Genomic DNA, 23356 nt, shown 5'->3' on the forward strand with positions numbered 1-23356 from the left:
CCCAATACAGGGGCACCTAAATATATAAAAAATTTCTTGGTGGACTTTACGGGGGAGATCAACAGCAACACAATCATAGTGAGGGCCTTTAACACCCCACTGTCAGCACTGGACACATCATCAAGACAAAAAAATCAACAGGGAAACACAGACCTTAAATGACTCACTAGACCTAATGGATTTAATTGACATTTACAGAACATTTCACCCCAAAGCAGCAGAATACACATTCTTCTTAAGTGCACGTGGAACATTCTCAAAAATAGATCACATTTTAGGACACAAGGCAAGTCTCTACAAATACAAGAAGAATGAAATCATATCAAGTATCTCCTCAGATCACAATGCCATGAAACTAGAAATCAAGCAGTATAAAAAAACTCAAAAATATTCAAACACATGTAAGCTAAATAGCATGCTATTAAACAATGAATGGGTTACCAATGAGATCAAGGAAGAAATCAAACACTTCTTGGAAAAAAAATGAAAATGAAGAGACAACCCCAAATCTATGGGACACAGCAAAAGCAGTCCTGAGAGGAAAATTCATAGCATTACAAGTCTATGTCAAGAAACAAGAAAAAGATCTAATGAACCATCTAACATAACAACTAAAAGAACTGGAATGAGAACAGCAAGAGAAGCCCTGAAGAAGTAGAAGGAAGGAAATTATACATATCAGAGCAGAAATTAATGACATAGAAACTAAAAAAACAATACAAAAAAATCAATGAAACCAAGAGCTGGTTCTTTGAAAAGATAAATAAGATTGATGCACCTTAAGCCAGACTCATCAAGAAACAAAGAGAGAGGACCCAAATAAATAAAATCAGAATTGAAAGAGGCAATATAACAACTGACCCAACAGAAATACAAAGGATTATAAGAAAATACTATGAGCAACTAAATGCCAACAAACTGGACAACATGGGTGAAATGGACAAATTCTTAGAAGCATACAACCTTCCAAAGCTGAATCAAGAAGAGGCAGAAAACCTGAATAGGCTGATAACAACTAATGAAATTGAAGCAGTGATCAAAAAACTCCCAGCAAACAAGTCCTGGACCAGATGGATTTACAGGCAAGTTTTACCAAACATTCAAAGAAGAATTAACAACTATTCTATTCAAACTATTCCAGAAAATTCAAGAGGAGGGAAAACTCCCAAACTCTTTTTATGAGGCTAGCATCATCCTAATGCCCAAAACAGAGAAAGACACTACAAAGAAAGAAAATTACAGGCCAATATCCCCGATGGACAAAAATGCTAAAATCCTCACTAAAATACTAGCAACCCGGGTCCAGCAATACATTAAAAAGATCATACATCATGACCAAGTGGGATTTATTCCGGGGATGCAAGGCTGGTACAACATCCGCAAATCAATGAATGTGATACATCACATAAACAAAATGAAGGACAAAAATCATATGATCATATCAATAGCAGCAGAAAAAGCATTTGAGAAAATCCAGCACCCATTTCTGATAAAAACTCTCATCAAAGTGGGAATAGATGGATCATACCTCAACATAATAAAGGCCATATATGACAAACCTATAGCCAACATCATACGCAATGGTGAAAAACTAAAACCATTTCCCTTAAAAACAGGAACAAGACAGGGATGTCCACTTTCACCACTCTTATTCAACATAATACTGGAAGTCCTAGCCACAGCCATCAGACAGGAAGAAAACACAAAGGGTATCCAAGTTGGAAAGGAGGAAGTAATACTGTCATTATTTGCAGATGACATGATATTGTACATAGAAAACCCTAAATAGTGCATCAAAGTACTACTAGATTTGATAAACAAATTTGGCAAGTAGCTGGATACAAAATCAACATCTGGAAATCAACGGCATTCTTATAGACCAACAGTGAACTTTCAGAGAGAGAAACTAAAAAAAAGTACCATTTATCATTGCAACTAAAAAAATAAGATACCTAGGTATAAACTTAACCAAGGAGGTAAAAGACCTGTACTTGGAAAACTATGGGACACTAAAAAAAGAAATAGAGGAAGATGTAAACAAGTGGAAGAATACACCATGCTCATGGATTGGAAGAATTAATATCATTAAAATGTCCATACTACCCAAAGCAATTTATAAATTCAATGCAATTCCCATTAGAATACCCACAGCATATTTCACAGACGTGGAACCAAAAAAGACCCCAAATAGCTGCAGCCATCTTGAGAAAAAAGAACAGAGTGGGATGGATCACTTTTCGGGACATCAAACTGTGCTACAAAGCCATTGTAATGAAAATGGCCTGGTATTGGTACAACAACAGGCATATAGATCAATGGAACAGAACAGAGACCCCAGAAATAGACCCATGCCATTATGGTCAGTAAATATTCGACAAAGGAGGCAAGAGCATACAATGGAGTAAAGACAGTCTCTTCAATAAGTGGTGCTGGGAAAATTGGACAACTACATGCAAAAAATTGAAACTAGATCACCAAATTTCACCATACACAAAAATAAACTCAAAATGGATAAAAGACTTAAACGTAAGTCATGAAACCATAAAAATCCTGGAAGAGCCCGGCCTGGAGTGGCTCAGTGGTTGAGCGTCCACCTGGGATCCAGGCGATCGGGGTTTGATTCCCGGTCAGGGCACATGCCCAGGTTGTGGGCTTGATCAATGACTCTCATCATTGATGTTTCTATTTCTCTCTCTCCCTCTCCTTTCCTCTCTCTGAAATCAATAAAGATATATTTAAAAAAAAAAATCCTGGAAGAAAACATAGGCAGTAAAGTCACAGGCATCCCACATAGTGTAATTTTCACTGATGCATCTCCTAGGGCAAGAGAAACCAAAGAAAAAATAAACATATGCGACTACATCAAACTAAAAAGCTTCTGCACAGCACAAGAAAACAGCCTCAAAATACAAAGGAACCACACGGTCTGGGTAAACATATTTGCCAAGGATGTATCTGATAAGGGGCTAATTTCCAAAGTGTACAAAGAACTCATACTACTCAGCAAGAGGAAGACAAACAACCCAATTAAGAAATGGGCAAAGGACCTGAATAGACACTTCTCCAAAGAGGACACACAGATGGCCAAGAGACATATGAACAAATGCTCAACGTCGCTAATTATCAGAGAGATGCAAATTAAAACCACAATGAAGTATCACTTCACACCTGTCACAATGGCTACCATCAACAACTCAACAAACGACATGTGCTGGCGAGGGTGTGGAGAAAGGGGAACCCTGGTGCACTGCTAGTGGGAATGCAGACTGGTGCAGCCACTATGGAAAACAGTATGGAGGTTCCTCAAAAAATTAAAAATGGAGCTGCCTTCTGACCCAGTGATTCCACTTCTAGGAATGTATCCTAAGAATCCTGAAACATTAATCAGAAAGAATATATGTACCCCGATGTTCATAGCAGCACAGTTTACAATAGCCAAGATCTGGAAATAGCCCAAGTGCCCATCAGGAAATGAGTGGATAAAAAAGCAGTGGGACATTTACACCATGGAATACTACGCAGCTGTAAAGAAGAAGGATCTTGTACCATTTGGGACAGTATGGATGGACCTGGAGAAAATTATGCTAAGTGAAATAAGCCAGGCAGCAAAAGACAAACATCACATGATCTGACTTATACGTGGAATCTAAAGAATTTAATAAACTGATGAACAGAACAGATTTAATGACATGGAAGCATAGATGAGACTGAGGAATGTCAGAGGGATGGAGGAGGGAGGGTGGGTGGAGGGGGAGGGAGTAACCAAAGAATTTATATGCGTATATGCACAACCCAAGGACAGGGACAATGGTGGGGAGAGGGACTGGGGAGGGGGGATGGGATGGGGTGGAATGGGTCATTGGGGAGAAAAAGGGACATTTGTAATATTAAAAAAAAAAATCAAGTATATTATTAGAAGTGTTGAAATTGCATTAGATTTATACACTGATATTTCTAGAAAGACCATCTTCTGGAAAAAAATTTAAAGTTTTATTAATTTGATGCTCTGAACATCATAAACTGAATGAGCTTCACACACCAGTTTGGTTGGCTTGGAAGGTGAGACACATCCAGTGACTTGGAAACCACAGGACAGACAGCGCAGCGGAAAGATGCCCTACACTCTGTTAGTTTACTGGCTAGGAAGGCACTGGGGAGCGGCGATACCTTCTGCATCCTTCCTAGTGCCAGCACTTCAGTATTTTCTCTAAAATGACCACGATGTCTGGACAATCAAGTCACAAAAAATACCCGCGGTTGGAAAGGACGAGACCCTGTCCCGCAAAGACACCCGCAGGTTCCCCTTAGGACACGTTGCCTCTCTTCTTCTGCAGGGCTTTCATGAGGTCTGACATGAAATCCTGCTCCCCGCTGGGCGGCCCCGGGCTCTCCTGCCTCTTTGGGGGAATGGGGGGCCTTTTCGTGACAACGGGGGACGGCCTCTGGGATCCGGGCGCCAGGGCGGGTGGGGGCGGGGGCGGGGGAGGTAATGACCCCGCGTCCCCCCCGAGCGCTGGCGGAGGCGGGGGCACGAAGTCCGGAGGCTCGTCGTTAAAATCCGGGGGTGGCGGCGGGAGCCCGTCGTCGTCCAGAGGCGGGGGCGGCGGGGGCGGCGGCGGCAGGTCGTCGGGCGGCGCTGGGAAGCCCGTGCCCTTGGGCTTGGGGGGTATCACTGGGCTGCGGCTGGTGTCCGAGGACCGCCGCACGGGAGGGGGCGGCGGCAGGCCGGGTTTGGGAGCGTGATGGGCCCGGGGCGCCCCCGGGTCCTGGTGGCCAAGAGCTGGCCTCTGGTCCTGCAACAAAGCAACACCAGCGTTACTCTCGCCAGGGCCACGGTGGGGTGACGCTGCCGTCGCCCCCGGGCGCGCTGATCGCGGCCCTGTCTGCTCCCCGGGAGCCTCGGGCCCGACCCTGGGGCTACAAGGTTGTTCCTGAGCCCATCTTTCCTCTGGGAGGGGAGAGGGCTCCAAGCGCTTTAACAGTATTACCCCGGCCCTAAAACCCACCGCGCCTCCTCTAAACGGAAGACTGCAAGACTGCACTGTCCCAGGAGTTGCAGGCTGTGTTTTAGACTACGTATCGCCTCAGGACCAATGTTATGGGTTACAGTTTAGCTAGTTGAGAGGTAGCTTGAGGAGTTAAAAATAGAAGCAAACCGCCTCTCCTGGAATTCCCACTTAGGCCTTGGTTCCCAAGAAAAAGCCCCAGGGTCACAGGCAAATGCATCCATAGCATTTTTCTCGGCCTGAGTTGAGCTGGTTGTGAAGCTCAGTTGTCAGGAGCAGGTGTCTGGAAGATTTCTTTGCCCCTGTACCACATCCTCAGTGGCAGAGACCTGGTTAAGGAGTGTCCCAAAACCTTCCCAAAATCTCAAATGTCCTACTTTGATTAGCACCAAGAAGGTGGAAGGGAAAAAGAAAACCAGAATAGTTCTCTCTGGGCTCCAGGTAACCTTTGTGCAAACCCAGCATAAAGGCCTCCTGTCCTGGCAAAGAAATGTTTCCCTGCTGGCACGCTGAGAAGAAAAGGGCATTTTCCCAGGACCTTGGGCTTCTAGGGAGGCGCTAATTACAGGCTTGCTCCCTCTGACAGAACAGCTTCAGGGCATGTGGTAGGTGGGTGGAGCGGGAAGGCGCACACCGGGTCCACAGTCCTAAGGATTTACCTTTTCTTAGCTGTGTGAAAGCCGGCTGGCTAATTATAATCCCTATTATTGCCTATGTCTCAGGGTTAAGATGCGATCAAATGAGGTCAATGTGAGTGGTTCTGAAGAGGAAAATCATGAGGCATGTGCTATTGGTAGAAACCAAAACACCAAACTTGGCCAAAGGCTAACAAAAGCACAGACCTTCTTCTGCCAATAGTTGAAGAGATGATAATAAATTATATTTATAGAATGCAACTTCCCCAGAAATTTCAGGCATCTGAATTGAGTCCCTCAATTCAGTGATAACTATCATTGTAATTTACATTTTATCAGGATTTCATTTTCTTTCTTTGTCTAATAACCTCTTCCAACTACAGATTCCATTTTCAAGTTTTTTCCTAAGAAAGTGCCTTATGATAGAGTTTCTACTTTATTTAGTTTATTTGCTTAACATGATAAGCTAATTAACTGATGATGTACTTTTAAAAAATTTCTGAACAGTCAGTTGGGGAATTGGTGTTCACATATAGTTAAGTGATTTCTATTCCGGGATCCTTTTCATTGCTTTCAGTATTTAAAAATGTTTGTCTTCAGCTGGCATCACAGAAACCGTGAAAATAACAGCTGAAAGCACATGCACGATGAGATGGCAGAAACACAACGTATAACTGTCTACAGTGGTTTTCACAAATTCCGAGAAGTTCAATCAAAATAAGATTGATTTGTTTCCACCACTGGCTGATGGACAAAATGAAAGGTGGAAATGAAGAGAAAATTTTCTGAAGGTGCAATTATTTAAGGTTGTTTTGAGTCACACACATGGCAAGTTTCAAGGAAACTGGTATAGTCGAGATGTTACCAGTTGGGCTAGTAACTAAATTATAGCTTTTAACTACAGCTTTTAGATATATTTAATGAATCTTCATTAACCTCCTCTACTGAAAAAAAGTTAGAGAGAATGTTATACCAATTTGGCTATTATTTTAAAACGTGTTTTCTTCTCCATCACCCTGAAATATATGTAGAACATTAACAGAAAAATATAAATTGCACATTTTATAGTGAAATCCTTTTATTAGTAGTCTTTTAATCTGGTTTTGGGACTCAGTAATCATTTAATGTAGGGCTTCTGACTAATTGGTTGCTCTAATTTATTCAGAAAAAGTAAGTAGAAATCCCAAGGGCTTAAAACGCAGGAGCCACTTTCAGACAGTGTAAAACCGTTGACTAAACCAAGAAAATCGCTTCAGTCAGATATATGTAGCTAAATTAAAAACAGTTATCAATCCTCAGCATTAAAAAAGGAATCTTACATTTTCCCAAAGCAGTGTGATAGCAGTTGGTTTTAACTTTCCATTCTAGGCTATAGAATTTTAAGATAAAAAATATAAAGCAATTACCTAAATGAAGTTATAATCTGTTAGTTGTAACTAGCTATTTTCTTTTTAAAAGACCAGTTACTAGAACACCACTAATGGTTTAGAATATGGGTTTACCGGTGACAGTTTGATATAATTATGTCTGTTGCTCTCTGGCCTACCTTAGTTGTGTCAACTTGTCTCTGGGCTTCTTCAAGAACAGCATTCACAGAGTGTGCAGCCTGGGGAATCTGACCATTGGCCTGGGCGGTGCCTGTTTTAAGTCCTGAGAGGGAGGAAGAAAGACAAGAAGAGTGGGGAAGACATTTCAACATTCTTGAAAGTCCATCTGAAAATATAAAGCAGTTTATATCTCCAATGCAAAGGAAAGGGATTCATGGGCATAGTATGGTTAACTGGGCCTTAGGAAAAACCTGAGGTTTTATGTCAAGACTTTGTGAGGTTCTGCAAATAGTTCAGGAAAGTGCATGCTTTATACAGGCTACAAAATCTGGATTACCTGGGGGACAACAGACTAGTATGTTCTGCTTTTAAACACTTTTGGTCATTGGAAAATAAACCTTAAAAACCTCTTTAAAAAAATTCCTGTTGTTGAAATGTATCTGGTTTCATACCCTGCTATGTATAGGAACAACTTCTTAACATTATCCTCAGCAAAAGGTACTCTGGGCACAAAAATAGTAGAGGGAACTGAGCAAAATGTGCAGCCTCGCCCAAATACCCCCCTTCATAACCCACATGGTTTGCAAAGGGCCAATCCCACCACTCCACCTGGTGGAGCAGAAGACGGCATCCCCCTGGGTGAAGCGAGATGGCTTAAGAATGGGCATGAAACAGAGCCCTTCCTGGGACTTTTCCAGAGATGAGAATCTTTGAACTAAGATTTTTGCTGTGTGAAAAAATAAGCCTAGAGGGTCAGTGGCAATCCTTGCCATCTCACAGGGACAGTATCTTCATGACACCACTTCAACCTCTGGATCCTGCTATACCCGAAAGCAGCCTACCCCTGGACTTTCTAGTTTTGTGGGTTAATAAATCTCTCCCCCTCACTTTTTGTAGCTTAAACTACATTGAGTTGGATTTTTGTCAATTGCCATATAGAGTCCTGACTGAAAGTAGTTGCCGAAGTCATGAAATCACTTAATAAGTACTAAAAAACCTCCATGACTACTGTCCAGTAAGAAAGAAAAACTGCCATTAATCAAAAATCAATGGCCCTGGCTGGTTTCTCAGTGGTTAGAGCATCAGCCTGCACCCCAAAGGGTCTCGGGTCCCACTGCCGGTCAGGGGCACATACCTGGCTTGCAGGTTCAATCCCTGGTGCCCCACATGTGGGAGGTAACCAATCGATGTGTCTCTCTCACATTGATGTTCCCCTATCTCTCTCTTTCTCTCTCTCTCCCTCCTCTCCTCTCTCCCTTCCTTCCACTGTCTCTAAAAAATTAGTGGTTCCCAGTATGGTTTATTTAAAAAAATCTCAGCATGTTTGTTCTCTGTAGGGCTGATGTCAATGACAGAACCTAAGAATTTTTGATAAGACTACAGCAGCACCAACATGGGTTAATTTACTATTTAGTAAGGATATTCCATCATGTACAAGATTCACCTTTTTAATCAATGGAAATCTCACTTGACTGCTGCAATGGTGTTCTTCAAAAATTGGTTTTAAGCATTCATTTAGAAGGAATGGAACTAACATTTATATTGCATTTAGCATTAAGGTCATTAACATACGTTATTTTACTTAATCTTCAGAGAAATCCTACAAGGTATTAAATCATTTTTTCATTTGTCGTCCCAACCATCTTTGAATTCCAGCTAAGCATCTATTATCTGCCAGGCACTGCACTTGGTGCTGGGGGAACCACAATACACAAGATAGAAACGGTCCCTGACCTCATGCTTTCCATCAGTCTAGAGGAGGGAACAGATACTAAACTAATAATCACACAGACTATAAGGCCAGAAAAAGGCCTCTCTTTGTCTTTGCTGTGGCCTTCCACAATTTATGAGAAGCACCTCATAATTAAGCCCCAAGATTGTTGGTTTCTCTGATTCAAACAGCCCCTCTGTTCAAAGGGTGGGACAAGATAAGCTGCTCTCAAGGCTACATTCTTTGCACCCCCCTCCCCACTGCTGTTTTCACAACCCAGGGATAATTCACACTGAGGAGGAGTCTCTAGTTAGTAGAAGGTTCCCTTCCCCCTCCCCTTCAAACAGGCCTCTTTTGCACTCTTTGTAACTTTTGCTCCAAGCATGTTTCACAGGCTTGGGGAAAATACTAAGACACCTCCCTAGGACGTCTGTCGACTATCTCCTGGAAAGCAAACAAAGTATAACTTTTCAGGACAACCTCCCTGGTACCTGATCAACTTCAAGACAACCCAAACCCCTCCCTTCCTTGTCGCCTAGCAATGTACCTGCTTAAAAGCAGGCTGGCCCTTAGATTCTTGCCATTGTATTGATTATCATGCATCAGCCCTTTCCCTTCTGGGGGTGGGGGAAAGTAATATAAACTTTTTCTCTGTATCTCTTCTCTTAGTTGTGAAATCTTTCATAGCCTGCATCACCAGCCCCAAACCCTAACAGATTATTAATTATGAGTGGCTTACAAAGGACAGGTCACTTGAGACCTGAGGCTATGTAGGGATAAAATCTCTGTTTCAGAAAGGATGGTGCTGGGGGATTTGCAGAACTGGGCAAAAGCAAATGGCATATGTGGTAGGAACAGGAAGACAGGGATGGAGAAACAGGCAGGAGAGATGGGCAAGCCCATATTATGCAGCTTTGTTGGTCTTGCTGAGGATTTGAGACTATCTGAGAGAAGTGGCAAGCTTCCAAAGGGCTTTAGGTAAGGGAAGGTGACTCGTGGAGGGGAAGAAGCCTGCAAATGTAGGCTTAGCTGGAGGCCAGCTCAACTCAACTAGTGCATGAGGCCAGCGAAAGATGGCTTCGGTTTGATGGCAATAGAGATGAAAAAACAGGACAGATTTAACCAATATTTAGAAGGAAGAATCAACAGGATTTAGGAGTGAATGGATTTGAGGGTGAGTGAGCTTTTATTGCCTGTGTCCTACATGACCAGCTGGGCAGATGATGATACTATTTACGGAAACAGAACAACAAACAGTAGGGGAGCAAGTTTGGAGGGTAAGATGATATCAGTTTTACAGATGTTGGGTTTGAGTTGTCTGTGGCGTATCCTAGGGAAGCCATGGAGCAGACTGTTCAATACATTGGTTTGGGGGTCAACAGAGAAGGCTGGATTGGATTTGTATACTTAGAGATGGTGCTGAAAGTGGGTTAAAGCACTTAGGGAGATTGTATAAAATAAGAAAAGGGTTAGAATTGACTGGCCTTGGGTAATTTAAAGTGGGAAAGAAGAACAGTTAGTAGAGGAAGTTAGAAAAAAATCGAGAAGGTGGGGTGAGGTGGGGATCTGGAGTGTGTGATATCTTGAAAGCCAATAGAGGAGATTGTTTCAAGCAGGAGTGGTCAACTGTGTGGATGTTGCTGACAAGTCAGATAAGAAGAGGGGTTAGCAATAGTTAGATTTAGCAACATAGAGGCCACTGGTGAGATTAGCAAGAACATTTTCTATGGGGTAATGGAGGCAGAAGCCTTACTGGATGGGTGGAAGAGTGAATGGAAGTAGAAGAGTGGAAGTAGAAGACAGCAAATGTGGTCCACCCTTTAGAATAGTCTGGCTGTCAGGTGAGGCAGTAGCTGGAGGGGGGTGTGGCATCGTAAGGTTTTAAAATTTGCTTGAAGAAGGGAGCCATGTTGATGAGAAGGGCCCAGTAGAGCAGGAGAGAAAAGTATAAGGAAGCACCTGTCTTGCCTTCATCCTGGGTTCCTGGCACAGAACTTCTAAAACCCTTGTATTTCCCAAGTTATCTGAGTGAGTATCTTTGTTATTCGTGAGAACCTAAGATAACATATGAGTTTATGCTAATAATGTGGCTCAGGATGGGGGCTGCTTACCAGAAAGACCCTAACCTCTGGGGAATGGAGGGGGCTGGGGACTGAACTCAATCATGTTGCCAATGATTCAATCAATCATGCCCATGGCCCTGGCCGGCGTGGCTCCGTGGTTAGAGCGCCGGCTTGTGTAGCAGAGGGGTTCGATTCTGGTCAAGGGCACATAGCTGCACTGCAGGTTCAATCCCTGCCCCCAGTCAGGGTGCATGTGGGAGGTAACCAATTGATGTGTCTTTCTCACACTGTTTCTCTCTCCCCACCGCCTTCCACTCTCTAAAATATTAGGAATATGAGGAAAAAATATTCTCACTCCTCAGGTAAGGATTAAAAAAAGAAATCATGCCTGTGAAATGAAATTTCAGTAAAAACTCTGGACAGTGAACACAGTGGAGCTTCCTGGTCGTGAGTGCATCAAAGTGCTGGGAGTGTTTTGCACCCTAATTACACATGAAGGTGAAATGGAAGCTCTGCATCCAGGACCCTCCTGGATCTCACCCTACGTGTCTTTTGATTTGGCTGGTTCTGATTATATCTTTTCTATTAAAGTTGTAGTCCTAAGAATAACATTTTCCTGAGTTCCTTCAGTCATTCTAGCAAACTGTTGAATCTGAGAGGGTCATGGAAACCCCCAAGTTTGTAGCCAGGAGGTCAAAACTGTGGGTGGCCTGGAAACTCCTGAAGTGCGGCTGGCATCTGAAGGAAGTGCAGCCTCCTTGGGACGGTGTCCTTAGCCTGTGGGGTCAGAGCTGTGCTGCAGTACACCAGTTGGTGTCAGAAGAGGGGACCAGAGCATGTATGGAAGAGTTGGCTGTTGTTAGGAGGTAACATAATGGGCGCAGTCCAGGATGGGTGCAGGTGCAGACAAGTTGCTGGGTTTGTTGGTGGGAAGTTAAAGGAGTTCCCTTTTGATGGTTCCATTTTCTCTGATGAGAGTAAAGGAGCTGGGGGGTTGGAAGTCTGAGGAGAGTGAAGTAAATCTAAGATAATTAGGGAAACTCGAAGATTACATTGACTGGAACAGGTTTCCTCAACATTATTGACTAGAAAATTCCTTGTGTGTGAGCTGTCCTGTGCACTGTAGGAGGGGCAGCATCCCTGCCCTCTACCCCTTAGATGGCCCCAGCATCCCCCAAGGTGCGAGAACCACAAATGTTTTCAGACCTTGCCAGTGTTCTCTGGGGGCCATAGTCTAGAGAAACTGGACAAGAGAAACATAGTAAGATCGAGAGGCAGTAATAGGGACCATTTGTGGTTGATGTCCACAAATTTGTGGTGGAGTCAATGTCTATTGTATGTAAAGCCCTCCAGGAGGAAAGGATGTCTCAATCCCTGTCCTCGCCCTAGAGAAGTCTTTCCGCTCCTACCCTCCCCTTCCCTCACTCTCCACATCTACTAGGGTAACAGTGGGCAGCGTCATTGTGGGTTAAGGACAGTCATTCTGTTCTCTTCCCTTCGTCCTTCATCCCGTCCACCTCCGTTGTTCCCCTCTTTTCTTCCTCTTTTTCTTTAAATGACTGGTGCTGTAGTTACCTTTGGCTGAGGCTGGTATTAAGACTGAGACTTAGGGGAGAGATGTCCATTTCAGGCTTTGGGTTTAAACCACAAGCTCTAGTTTATTTTACCAAAGAGCCTTGAGTTAGGCATTATGCACACTGGCCCAGCTAAGCAAAATGCAGAATTCTAGTTCTGTGTTCCTGGTGTATATAATTCTTTTTCTTGGGACCTTCCCAGGAGGGATGCCTATAGCTGGATATGGGATCTGTGGGTGCCCTATGATAATAGCATCTCACAACATTCCCAAATCCCCATGACCTCTGACATATACATAACTGGCAGACCTAAGGCCCTGGCAGGGAGAGTACTCCATTTCTGCCCCAAGTGGGTCCTGGGTGCAATTCAAAAGGGGGCTGAAATTCAGTTCTGATGGGACCACCCAGAGTTAGCACCAGACTCCACAATTTGAGGGCTCAATCTCCATAAGACAGCCCTCACTTTAGTGCCAGTCACCCAAACTTCTGACTACTAGCCCTCTACAAGTTCAGGGGTTCCTATGACCCCCTCAGGAGGTTCAGTAATTCCCTAGAATGACTCACAAAACTCAGGAAAACACTATACTTACAGTTTTATTATAAAGGATACACATATGGCAAGGTCTTGGACTTGAAGCTTCCATGCCCTCTCCCTATGGAGTCAGGGCACATCACCCTCCTGGCACATTCATATGTTCACTAACTAGGAAGCTCCCCCAAATTTCAGTGTCTCAAGTTTTCACTGGGGCTTCATTACATATGCAGGATGGACTTAATCACTGGCCCTGTGACCAAGCTCAAACTCCAGTCCACCTCCTCTCCCTGGAGGTCACACCCCTGGAGGTTTTAACCCTCTAATCAGGTGCTTGGTCTTTTTGGTGACCAGCCCCCATCTGAAAGTCCACCCCAGAGTCATCTCTTAGCTTAACAAAGACACTCCCATCACTCAGGAAATTCCACAGGCTATTGAAGCTGTGTCAGAAATTGAGGCTAAAGACCAGACCTAGTCTTTACTGAACCACAGAAAAGGGTCTGTGGTCTGAATGTATACAACTTAGCCAACGATGAAGCTCCTGCAAGCCTGACTGAAAATGGCTCTTCCTAGTTACTGACCTAAACACTTCCTGATAGATACATGAAACCTGTCTAGGTAACACTATGTGCAAAACACGAGTTGCTTAATTCTGGGAAATAGCTGATATCCTTAAGGTATCCCAATTGTTTTAAAACTGTTCAGCTCATAATTACATAGCTGGTGTGTCAGCTAGCTAAGAGGTAGAGGTGATGGTGGTGAAAGATAACTAGAAAAATTATAAGACTTGGTAAGAAATACAACTAAAGGAAGTGATCCTCATTTCAGAGAAAAATACTCAGAACAAAAAGATTTTTTGGCTGTCTGGAAAGGTGCCTTAGAGTTCCCCCAAGGTCAAAGAACTTAGGACCTATGGTTCACTCTCAGTGAGTGAGACTCTAGGCTATACAGTCTCTGCCCCAGAAGGAGGTCAGCAGTCTGTTGGAAAGGGGGCGGATGCCCCTGACAGAAATACCCCAGGATGCCTCGTCCCGGAGAGTGAGAGCCTAGGAACTTCAAGTGATGTTTCACCCCTAAGTGGAAGACTGATGAAATTAGGATTCCTTCTAGGGTCGCTGAAACTAGCTCCCAATCAGTCCTGGCAACCTTTTATTTACTAACTCAACACATATTTACTCTACGCCAGCCTTGTAAAGCCTGGGGATGCACCGTGGAACAAGCAGAAATGGTGGCTGTTCTTTGGACACTTAAGAGTCTGGTGGAAAACGCAGGCGAGGAACAAATGAATGGGTACGTAAAATTACAAATTGTGTTAAGTGCTCTGCAGAAAACAACTCTTCCAGGAAACTCACCATTCACAGGGCAGCCAGACTGGACACATCTAAAAGAAGTATCTTTAAATGTTCCTCAAGTCGCCCTAATGGCAACTTCCACACATTCAAGCTGCTTTTACCCTTTCAAGCAGCAAAGACCATAAATGCTGGCCTTTGCTTTGACCACCCTTTAACACTGGGAAACGATGACTAGACTGCTGCCATAAATGGTTGGTTCCAGATAGTTCAGCCATTATTATCATAAAGATAATGTGTTTGAATTACAGCTCAGCTGCTGAGAGGAGACTGGATAGTAGTTTCTCTCAGCTTCAGTTTTCTCAACTGGGGCGTGGGCTAATAGTTTCTACTTTGCAGGGCTGTTGTAAGAACCAGAAGCTATGTAACGCTGCACAGAGTGCCCACTTCATCCCGCAACACCCTGTCCTCAGAAACACAACAAGGAGCCGTAATGCTACCCCTTAAAATGTGATGTCCAGGATTGGGTACAAGGCTCATGAGGTCACTGAGGCAGAACATCAGGGAATGATCCTGTCCTTGGTGTGGGCAGTGTGCTGGAGACTAATGAAGCCTTGAGGAGCCAGAAATGGCCAGGAGTTTAGGGTGGGGACCCTGAGGAAAAAGGAACCATGCAAAGGTGACATGTTTCAGGCAAACAGAGTATGAAAGAAACACGGTTGCCCTACAGAGAAAAACAAGTTTGCCCTACATCCTGCCCCCTGAAGTGGGAAACTAAAAACAATGAGGGTTGGCTGTCACTAAGGTAGAATTCTTAGAAGGAGCCCATGAGGAACAAATATAGGAAATATAAACCCCTAGGCTAGTGAGCTTTGGAGGCAATCCTTTTCCGGACCCCTCCTGCACCCAGAGCTTTGCTTTCTTTACAGTAAACCTTTGTACTCGTTCCCTTACTCTTCCGTTCTCCATGAATTTCATTCTTCAACTCCATGAGGCAAAGAACCCGGTAAGGAGAAAATCTGGTATCTCTTGGACAAATAGAACATTTGTACTCTGATGAGACAGCTCCCTACCAGCTCACTCTTAAACTGGTGATCACCATCTTATCTACAAGCATATCTTGAAAAAAGGTCAAAGCTTTGCTAAAAATCACTTATAAAGAAACAGATACAGGGGTGTGTATGTGTAGATCTTTTTTTTAAGTCCTCACCCGAGGGTATTTTTTTTTCTTTCTTTTTAGAATGGGGGGGAACATCGATTGGTTGCCTCCCATCCGTGCCCCAACAGGGGATGAAACTTGCAACCTAGGTATGCTCCCTGCCCGGGAATCAAACCTGCCACCTTTATGGTGTGGGAAGGTGTGCCAAACTATTGAGCCAATGGGCCAGGGCAATACGTGTAGATCTTGAGCCTGACCATCAGAAGGGAAATGTACTCTGTACCATCTACAAAGCTCTGTTTTTATAAAATGTGTTGGATAAGTTTGAACGTGAGCTCTGAGCTTGACCAAGCGTCAGGATTTCTGTTGTGCATGGTACCTGTAGAAGGTGGAGCTGGTGGAGCTGCATTGGCGGTGCCCAGGTTTGTCCACCGAGAGGCCAGCCCAGCCCTTGCCACGGCCCGCTGATAGTTGTCATAGAGGGTTTTTCCATACTAGGGAGGAAACACAAAAGAAGCAAGAAGTCATCCATTTATCCCAAATTCTGCACTCATTTGCAATATACTTATTGAGGGGGAAAATACTTCAAAGTACTCTTTTTACCTTTTCCCCAAGTTGTTTTTTAATATAATTGACCCCTGAACAGTACAGGTTGGAACTGTGTGGGTTCATTTATATGCGGATTCTTTTCAACAAATACTATAAATGTATTTTTTCTTCTAATTTTCTTAATACCATTTTTTTTCTTGCTTTATTGTAAGAATACAGTATATGATACATATAACATATAAAATATGTATTGCCCAGGCTGGGTGGCTCAACTGGTTGGAGCACTGCCCCATAAACCAAAAGGTTGTGGATATGGTTCCCGGTCAGGGCACATTCCCAGGTTTCGGGGTTTGATCCTCTGTCAAGGTGTGTGGGGGAGGCGACTGATGGATGTTTCTCTCTGTCTCTCTCTCCCTCTCAAATCAATAAGCATATCCTCAGGTGAGGATTAAAAAAATAAAAAATAAAATATGTGTTAATTGACTGTTGATGTTATCGGTAATCCCAGTCAACAGGTAGGCTATTAGTAAAGTTTTTGGGGAGTCAAAAACAGCTGAGATTTTCGACTGTGCAGGGGTCAGCACTTCTAACCCCCAGGTTGTTTAAGGGTCAGTGGTATCAGTATTTCAATAACAATTTTTTTCATGTGTTAAATAGTTTTCCAGTTTAGCAGAGACAGTTAATACTTTTACCCAGACATCAGAGGACCACTTTAGCCATGCAGTTCCGATGACATGTCTTTATATAATTCTATACCTTATGTATGTAATTACATCTCATGTTTCTTAATTACACACTACACTTGCAATGCTCTCCATGAGTAAAGAGAGATCTGAAAAGTCTCATGTGAAAGTAAGCCCCTGATTCTCAGATCATTGGAGGGGTCCATGTTTCTACCCGTCACCTATTGCAACAATCCAATGGGCAAATAAATAAGGACAGTATCGGCAGCACTGACCCATTAAGAATGAGTCAATCATTTCTCAGGAGCACGAAGACGACTCAGGCCAGGAAGCTGGTAGGCAAATTCAAATTCAAGAGAGGGTGGAGTCCAAATGCTCGCTCACCTTTGCGATCCTTATTCCTGTGATCCACTGGCTTAGAGTTCTTCCGTCATCACAGCAGAGGTACTTGATGTACTGGGACTCCTTCTGAATTTGGGGATGCTAGAAAACAGTCATTTCAAAGACCATCTATAAACTCTTCATTCATTAGTGCCTTTCAAAGAAATTTTAAAACTTTTTTATTGAATTTATTGGGGTGACATTGGTTAATAAAATTATGTAGGTTTCAGGCGTATAATAGTTCAAAAAATTTTTAAAACTCTGACAATGTATGTGATTTCCTGAGATGGCAAAAATTACTGGGAGCAATTTGAGGATTAAGAAGAGGGATACTTTTAAAACGAGCTAAATTTTGAAAGGATTTAAGAAATCTGGGACATGATTTATCGTAAGTACTCCTTACTGTCTTATAAATAATAATTTTCACTTCTGCTTTTTCAACTTTTGAAAGCTTTCACATCTACCATGTTTCTATCCCCAAAAGAAATCTGAGTCATTTCACCATCTACCAGATTAGGGAATTTACCCAACGTAAATCTTATATCACAGAATCAGTAATGTTTTGGTGACTCCTAGTCAATCCTAGGGTTATTTCTGCTACCAGGAATTATCCTTTCTTAATTGTCCTCTCCTACCCAAATGGGCCATTTTGGCTTCTGGATGGATGGCCTGGAGAAGGAATAATTCTGTCTATTCTCAAGTGGCAATGACCTTGGGGATTGTAGTAGGAATCATCAGCCCTTCTGGGAGCTCCCAATCAGTGAGAACAGTGATATGCGCAGGCAGGGAGGGGAAGAGAGACAGAGGCCCCTGGCCATACATTTCACCCTGCACTCATCTTTCTGAATCCTCACTGCATTTGTAATCCCTGTTTTATGTCTCTGGTAGTCCGTGTACTCCATGAGGGTGGGAACCATGTCTGCCATTCACTGCTGAAGACCCCCAGGGCTTAACACTTGGCCTGGTATATGGTCAGTATTCCAGTCTAGAGATGGAAATAATTGTTAAAAGAAACAAACAAGTACAAGAATTCTTGTTCAGCCAGAAGTCTTATGGCCATACCACAAGGGGCAGGCGACCAAATCGAGGTTCTAAGATGTGAACCATGTAACTTTTCGTGGGTGGTTATAATTTTTCATAAGCTTTATGATACAGGAAAATAATTTCCAACCATAACCATTGTGTGTGTTCACCCGCATGCCCCCATCCCCTTCTCCCCCCTCCATTTCTCAGAGGAGTTTGTTAATCCTGCTAGGATAAGCATACAATTGCTGGTGGTGCAGAAAGTGAGATGGATTGCCAAGAGAGCTGGAAGCCATGTTCAGTGGGCAGGAAAGGAGTGAAGCTGTCCACTCCCGCTTTCTGGGTATTTGCACAGACCTCCCCACTTCACTTTTGCTTTTGGCTTAATCACTGACCTTCAAGGAAATGGCTATTTTCAAAGCTGACCTAAGCCAAGGGCATTGTGCCTTGAACTTCAGTTTGAATCTGAGAAGCAGCAGTGGAGTAGTCACCTTGCTGATCTATCTAACGACACAGCCAGCGAGAGTCACTGGTGTTGCTATCTGTGCCCCAAACAAATAACAAGACCCACAGAGACCCTAAGTGCTTGATGAGAGGTTAGTAATTCTTGGTTTTACAAATGGGAAAACTGAGGCTCAGAGAGGTTACTATATACTTTACCCCGGGGTCCACTAGCAGCATGGAATCTCTTGTCCTGCCCCTTAGAATTTATGCATTTATATCAAGCTATGAAGCCAAAATTCCAGACTCTAAAGATCCCTCAGAAACATTCAGAAATTATAAAGAATTCCTCCTTTTGGCCTTTGAGCCAATTGAAGAAAGTCTACCTTTATACTTTTATCTTTATATAAACTGTTCCCTTTATTGAGGTCCCTCAGCCCTCAGAATTTGTGACAGCATCATTTGAAGAACAGTCAGTTCCTATTTATTTAGGTACCGCAGGTTCCCCTCTCTCCTGAGCTCCACATTAGGCTCCTGAATGTTGCCTGTCATTTTCTGTTCTGGCTGACAGATGGCAGCACGCATTTTTGAATGCGTTTTGAATGTGTAACACCTTGTTATTGGGTTCAGTGCTTCCTCATTAATTCTGAATGTTAGAATTTTTTTTTTTTTTTTTTACTGTACAGGGAATACTTTATTATTTTTGCAACTTTTCTATAAGACAAACTTTTCAAAATAAATTTTATATATGTGTTATATATATATAGTTATATATATATAAAACACAAAAGTAATATATGCCTATAATAATTATTTTTAGTAGTACCACATTATAGTGGAAAATGAACATCCTCTTCTTATCTATCCCTCACACCCACCAACACCACCAGCCCCATCCCACTCTCCAAACTAACCACTGTGAACAGTTTGGTATCTATTAGCAAACAAGTCAGACTTTTTCTTTTTTCTCTTCTTAAGTTTAATATTAATGCCTTTATTTTTAAATTCCTTCAGTGTGGGACAATATTTGTCTTGTTCCCGACTTTATCTCTAGGGCCTAGAATAATGCTGAGCATAGGGTAGGCAATTAATAAGTTATTGAACTGAATAGACAGATATGAACGTTAGATTTTATTTTTGTAAATGTTACCCCAACTAAGCATCCCCTTTGGAGTCCCTTAAAATTGAAACTGTACATCAGCTCAGATAAAGTGGCCCAATAGTAAAGAAGGATTTGTTAGCATTAATTAATCAGAAGGTCACATTGATGAAAAGTATACTAAGCTGAGAATTTATTCCCTGAATGGAATGTGACATTCCACAAATGCCTGAAGCACTCCTTTCAACAATAAAACTCACAGAGCCAAACCAAAGTCTTTCTCTTTCAGTACCAGAAACACAGTTCCCTAATTTAGAACAAGGTTCTTGTTCTGACTGTCAAGAAAGAGGGGTAAACATGGGTCTGTCTCTTGAGCAATTTAGTGCTTAAAATGGTTCTTAGAAAGCAGCTATTTTTTTTTTCTGAGAAATTAAAAAAGGTGATACTGTTGACTTGGTTTTGCTATATTAGAAGTTTTGAGTATTTATTTATTTATTTGGTGCATGTCATATGAGAGCCAGGTTCCCAGGAGCAGACTATAACTCACATTGTACTTGCCATGAAATGCACAAAGCGGTCTGTATAGAGATATCCACTTAAAGAGTACAATAAATTTCATCCAAATTGAGTAAAATGTGGTCATTCCCTTAAACATATGGCTTTTGAGCATAAACAGAGGCAAGAGCTCTTGAACTTGAGTTCTAACAGTGGCTCCTCCTATGGTGAGGAGGCAGATGTACAGATCTTGGTTCATTTTCTCCAACATTAGTGGAACGAGCTGCACTAACTTCCTTACACCACATGTGCAGTACGAACATATACAGTAGAATTAAGCATCAGATGATCTCGAGGATCTCTGGCAATCCTCAGATTTTATGGTTCTAAGATGAGCTACCTAGTGGACACCAGGCTCCTTCCTGGCTCCCTTGTTAACACAAATCCTCTTGGCTCCCAAGACATCATATAGCAAGTCACTGTGCTGGTTCTCCAGATGTCTTGGGACCTCGCCAAGGGGTTTACTGACAAACTGATACTTTTGTTGAAAAATGATTTGCAAAGCAGTTTAAGGGAAAAATTCTGGTTCAGTGCCACCAGCCAGACTCTTCCGCAACTGGTTTGATTGTTTCTGACCATAAAAAGAGAGAAGCTTGGCACAGAACACGGAGGTCTGGGCAATTGCAGAATTGTAAGTTTCCTGTTAAAAGGGAACTTACAGATCTTCTAAACTTACAAATGAGGAAACCAAGTGCAAGAGAGGGGAAGCCATTTGTCCAAGTCCAAAGAGAGTGTCAGAACCATAACTAGAACCAAGGCTCCACACATTCAACAAATACCTCTGGGTGCCTGGAAATATACCAAGCCCTAGGTAAATAAAGATGAGTAGGAGGCTCACACCATAATTAAGAAGGAGTGCCGAGGGTTGTTGCTGGGGGGCACACATGTACACAATATATGATTACTCTGTGACATGGTACATTTCATAGTAAATTTTGAAAACAGACTGAGAAAGTGATAGAATGTTGTAATACATTTAAGGAGCATCTAGAAAGTCTGTGTGGCTAAGGCCTGGGAGCCATGGAAAGAAGAGGCAGAAAATAAGCTGGAGAGAAGTCATGGAGCCCAAGGCTATGTGTTGAACTAGTATCTGGACTTGTCCTCTAGGCAGTGGGTCTATCAGACATTTTAAAACAGTAGAGTAATACAGGCAGAACTGGTGGCTACGTGGAAGGTGGATCGCAGTGCAGAGGAAGGACAGACAAATGGAGGGCTGGAGGAGAGACGTCTCTGAGGGAAAATCAGAACTTGATGATGGACTGGCTAAGAAAGGGAAGAGAATGGACTTCAAGGATGATTTCTCTTCTAGCTTGGAAAAGTAGGTGGGGATTATGGGTTTAATTGTGTTCCCTCCAAAGATCTGTCAAAGTCCGAAATAGAATATTTGTTGATTAGTGTCCTTGTAAGAAGAGAAAAAACATAGACACATGGAGAGAAGATGGCCACATGATAATGGAAGCAGAGGCTAAGGTAATGCAGGTATAAGCCCTGGAATGACAAGGATCACTGGAATTTGCCAGAAGAGAGGAGACAGGCATGGACAGATTTTTCCCTCAGAGCCCTTCCAAAGGAACCAATTCTTCTGATGTCTCCATTTTGAATTTCTGGCATCCTGGATTGTGACAGGATACATTTCTGTTCTTTAAAGTCACCTAGTTTGTTGTATTTTGTTAATCGCAGCCCCTGGAAACTGATACGGTGGGTGATGGTGCCAGTCATCTTCAGAGGGACTGCAAAAAGGAGTTTGTGAGGGTTGACAGGTTATGGTCAACGGCCAGGACTCAAATTCCAATTTTTCTGATAGCATCCGCCGTGGTCTGGCATAATCAGTAAGCTCACACTGAATAAAAACCTTCTGGGCTGGACTTATCTGTTAGTGTGTGTCCATGGAATCATGCAATCTCTTAACATGCTTCTCCACATCTTGAACTCCTTTTGAAATGTATGTATGCGTTGTTTGAATTCTGTAAATCTGCTTATCCTAATGAAATATTTGAATATCAACAATTTTTTTTTCATAGTGGTCAGAAAGGGAAATATGTGACCAAAATGTTCATAAATCAAGTTCTCCAAACTGTGATAGAGGCTTATACTCAGCAAATTTATAGATATTGCCAATGTTTTGGGAAGGAACTGACAAGCATGTAAAAGAACAAAATGAGCAGGGTGACTGCACATGAAGAAATTGGCTTGAGGACAGAACTGATCGTCATTGTGAGAAAAACGGAAATGCATGTTCCACTAGGGTTGCCTCTGACCCTTGTTGGTTCCTAGATCCATGAGGCCTGCTGGCTTCTCCACCTCTGAGCTTTCTTCCCCGTCAGGGAGGCCCTGGCTCTTTCCTGAAGGCATAGGTCTTGGATAGAAGGGTTTCAGAAGTTCTAGTCCAATACCCCGGGTCTCAGTGTTCCATTCTCACTGAAGCCCAGGATAACCTGTGTTCCAGTCTGATAATTCAACTCAAGCTATGACTCTAGGACCTAGTCCCAAATGTGTGAGTCAGCACGGGAAACTGAGACTGTTCACTATGTCTAAAATCCCATCTTGGGACTTCTAGGTCTGAAATCTTGTCTTTCTCCTGCCAGACATCCCTGTTCCAGTCTCTGGTGGCTGAGCCCTATGGTTTGGGCCCTTGCTCCTTTTGACAACTTTCATCCTGTTTTGTCCACTTGGAAGGGTATTTCATTACCAGACTTAGGATACTTTCTAACGCTCTGAGCTTAATAAAAAGGGAGATTTCTGGGCCCCATCCTTAAACATTTTGATTCAGTAATCTGTATTCCTTTCTCTTTTTAAAAAAATACATTTTTATTGGTTTCAGAGAGAGAGGAAGGGAGAGAGAGATAGAAACATCAACAATGAGAGAGAGTCATTGATCGGCTGCCTCCTGCAAGCAATCTGGGCACGTGTCCTGACGTAATCTATTTCTAATGAGCCTCTCCTGACTGTGATTCAGCCAGTTTACTGACCAATTTCAGAATCTTTCTCCAGAACCTTCTCCCTGCTTGAGAGATATAGGCAACACTCCAGAGATGAAGTGCACAGAAATGCCCACATGGAAATGAGGGCCTCCCTTCTGGTGATTTTTCAGGGTCTCAGGATTCCAAAC

The 23356-nt window shown here is 42.8% G+C and overlaps 1 protein-coding gene across 1 annotated transcript in view; it reads right to left on the reverse strand.

Annotated features, from left to right (window-relative positions):
• Positions 1-4233: 4233 nt before the first annotated feature.
• The window catches only part of APBB1IP (amyloid beta precursor protein binding family B member 1 interacting protein), a 96667-nt gene continuing 77544 nt past the window's right edge, over positions 4234-23356 (reverse strand). Inside the window, exons 11-14 of the mRNA XM_087825668.1 lie at positions 17133-17231; positions 15896-16010; positions 7188-7291; positions 4234-4793 (exon numbers count right to left, since the gene is read on the reverse strand). Coding sequence (XP_087681794.1) covers positions 4305-4793; positions 7188-7291; positions 15896-16010; positions 17133-17231 — 807 coding nt within the window. The 3' untranslated portion in view covers positions 4234-4304. The remainder of the gene's footprint in view (positions 4794-7187; positions 7292-15895; positions 16011-17132; positions 17232-23356) is intronic.

Source organism: Miniopterus natalensis, chromosome 1 (assembly GCF_054644295.1).
Source record: "Miniopterus natalensis isolate mMinNat1 chromosome 1, mMinNat1.hap1, whole genome shotgun sequence".
NCBI classification, from domain to species: domain Eukaryota; kingdom Metazoa; phylum Chordata; class Mammalia; order Chiroptera; family Miniopteridae; genus Miniopterus; species Miniopterus natalensis.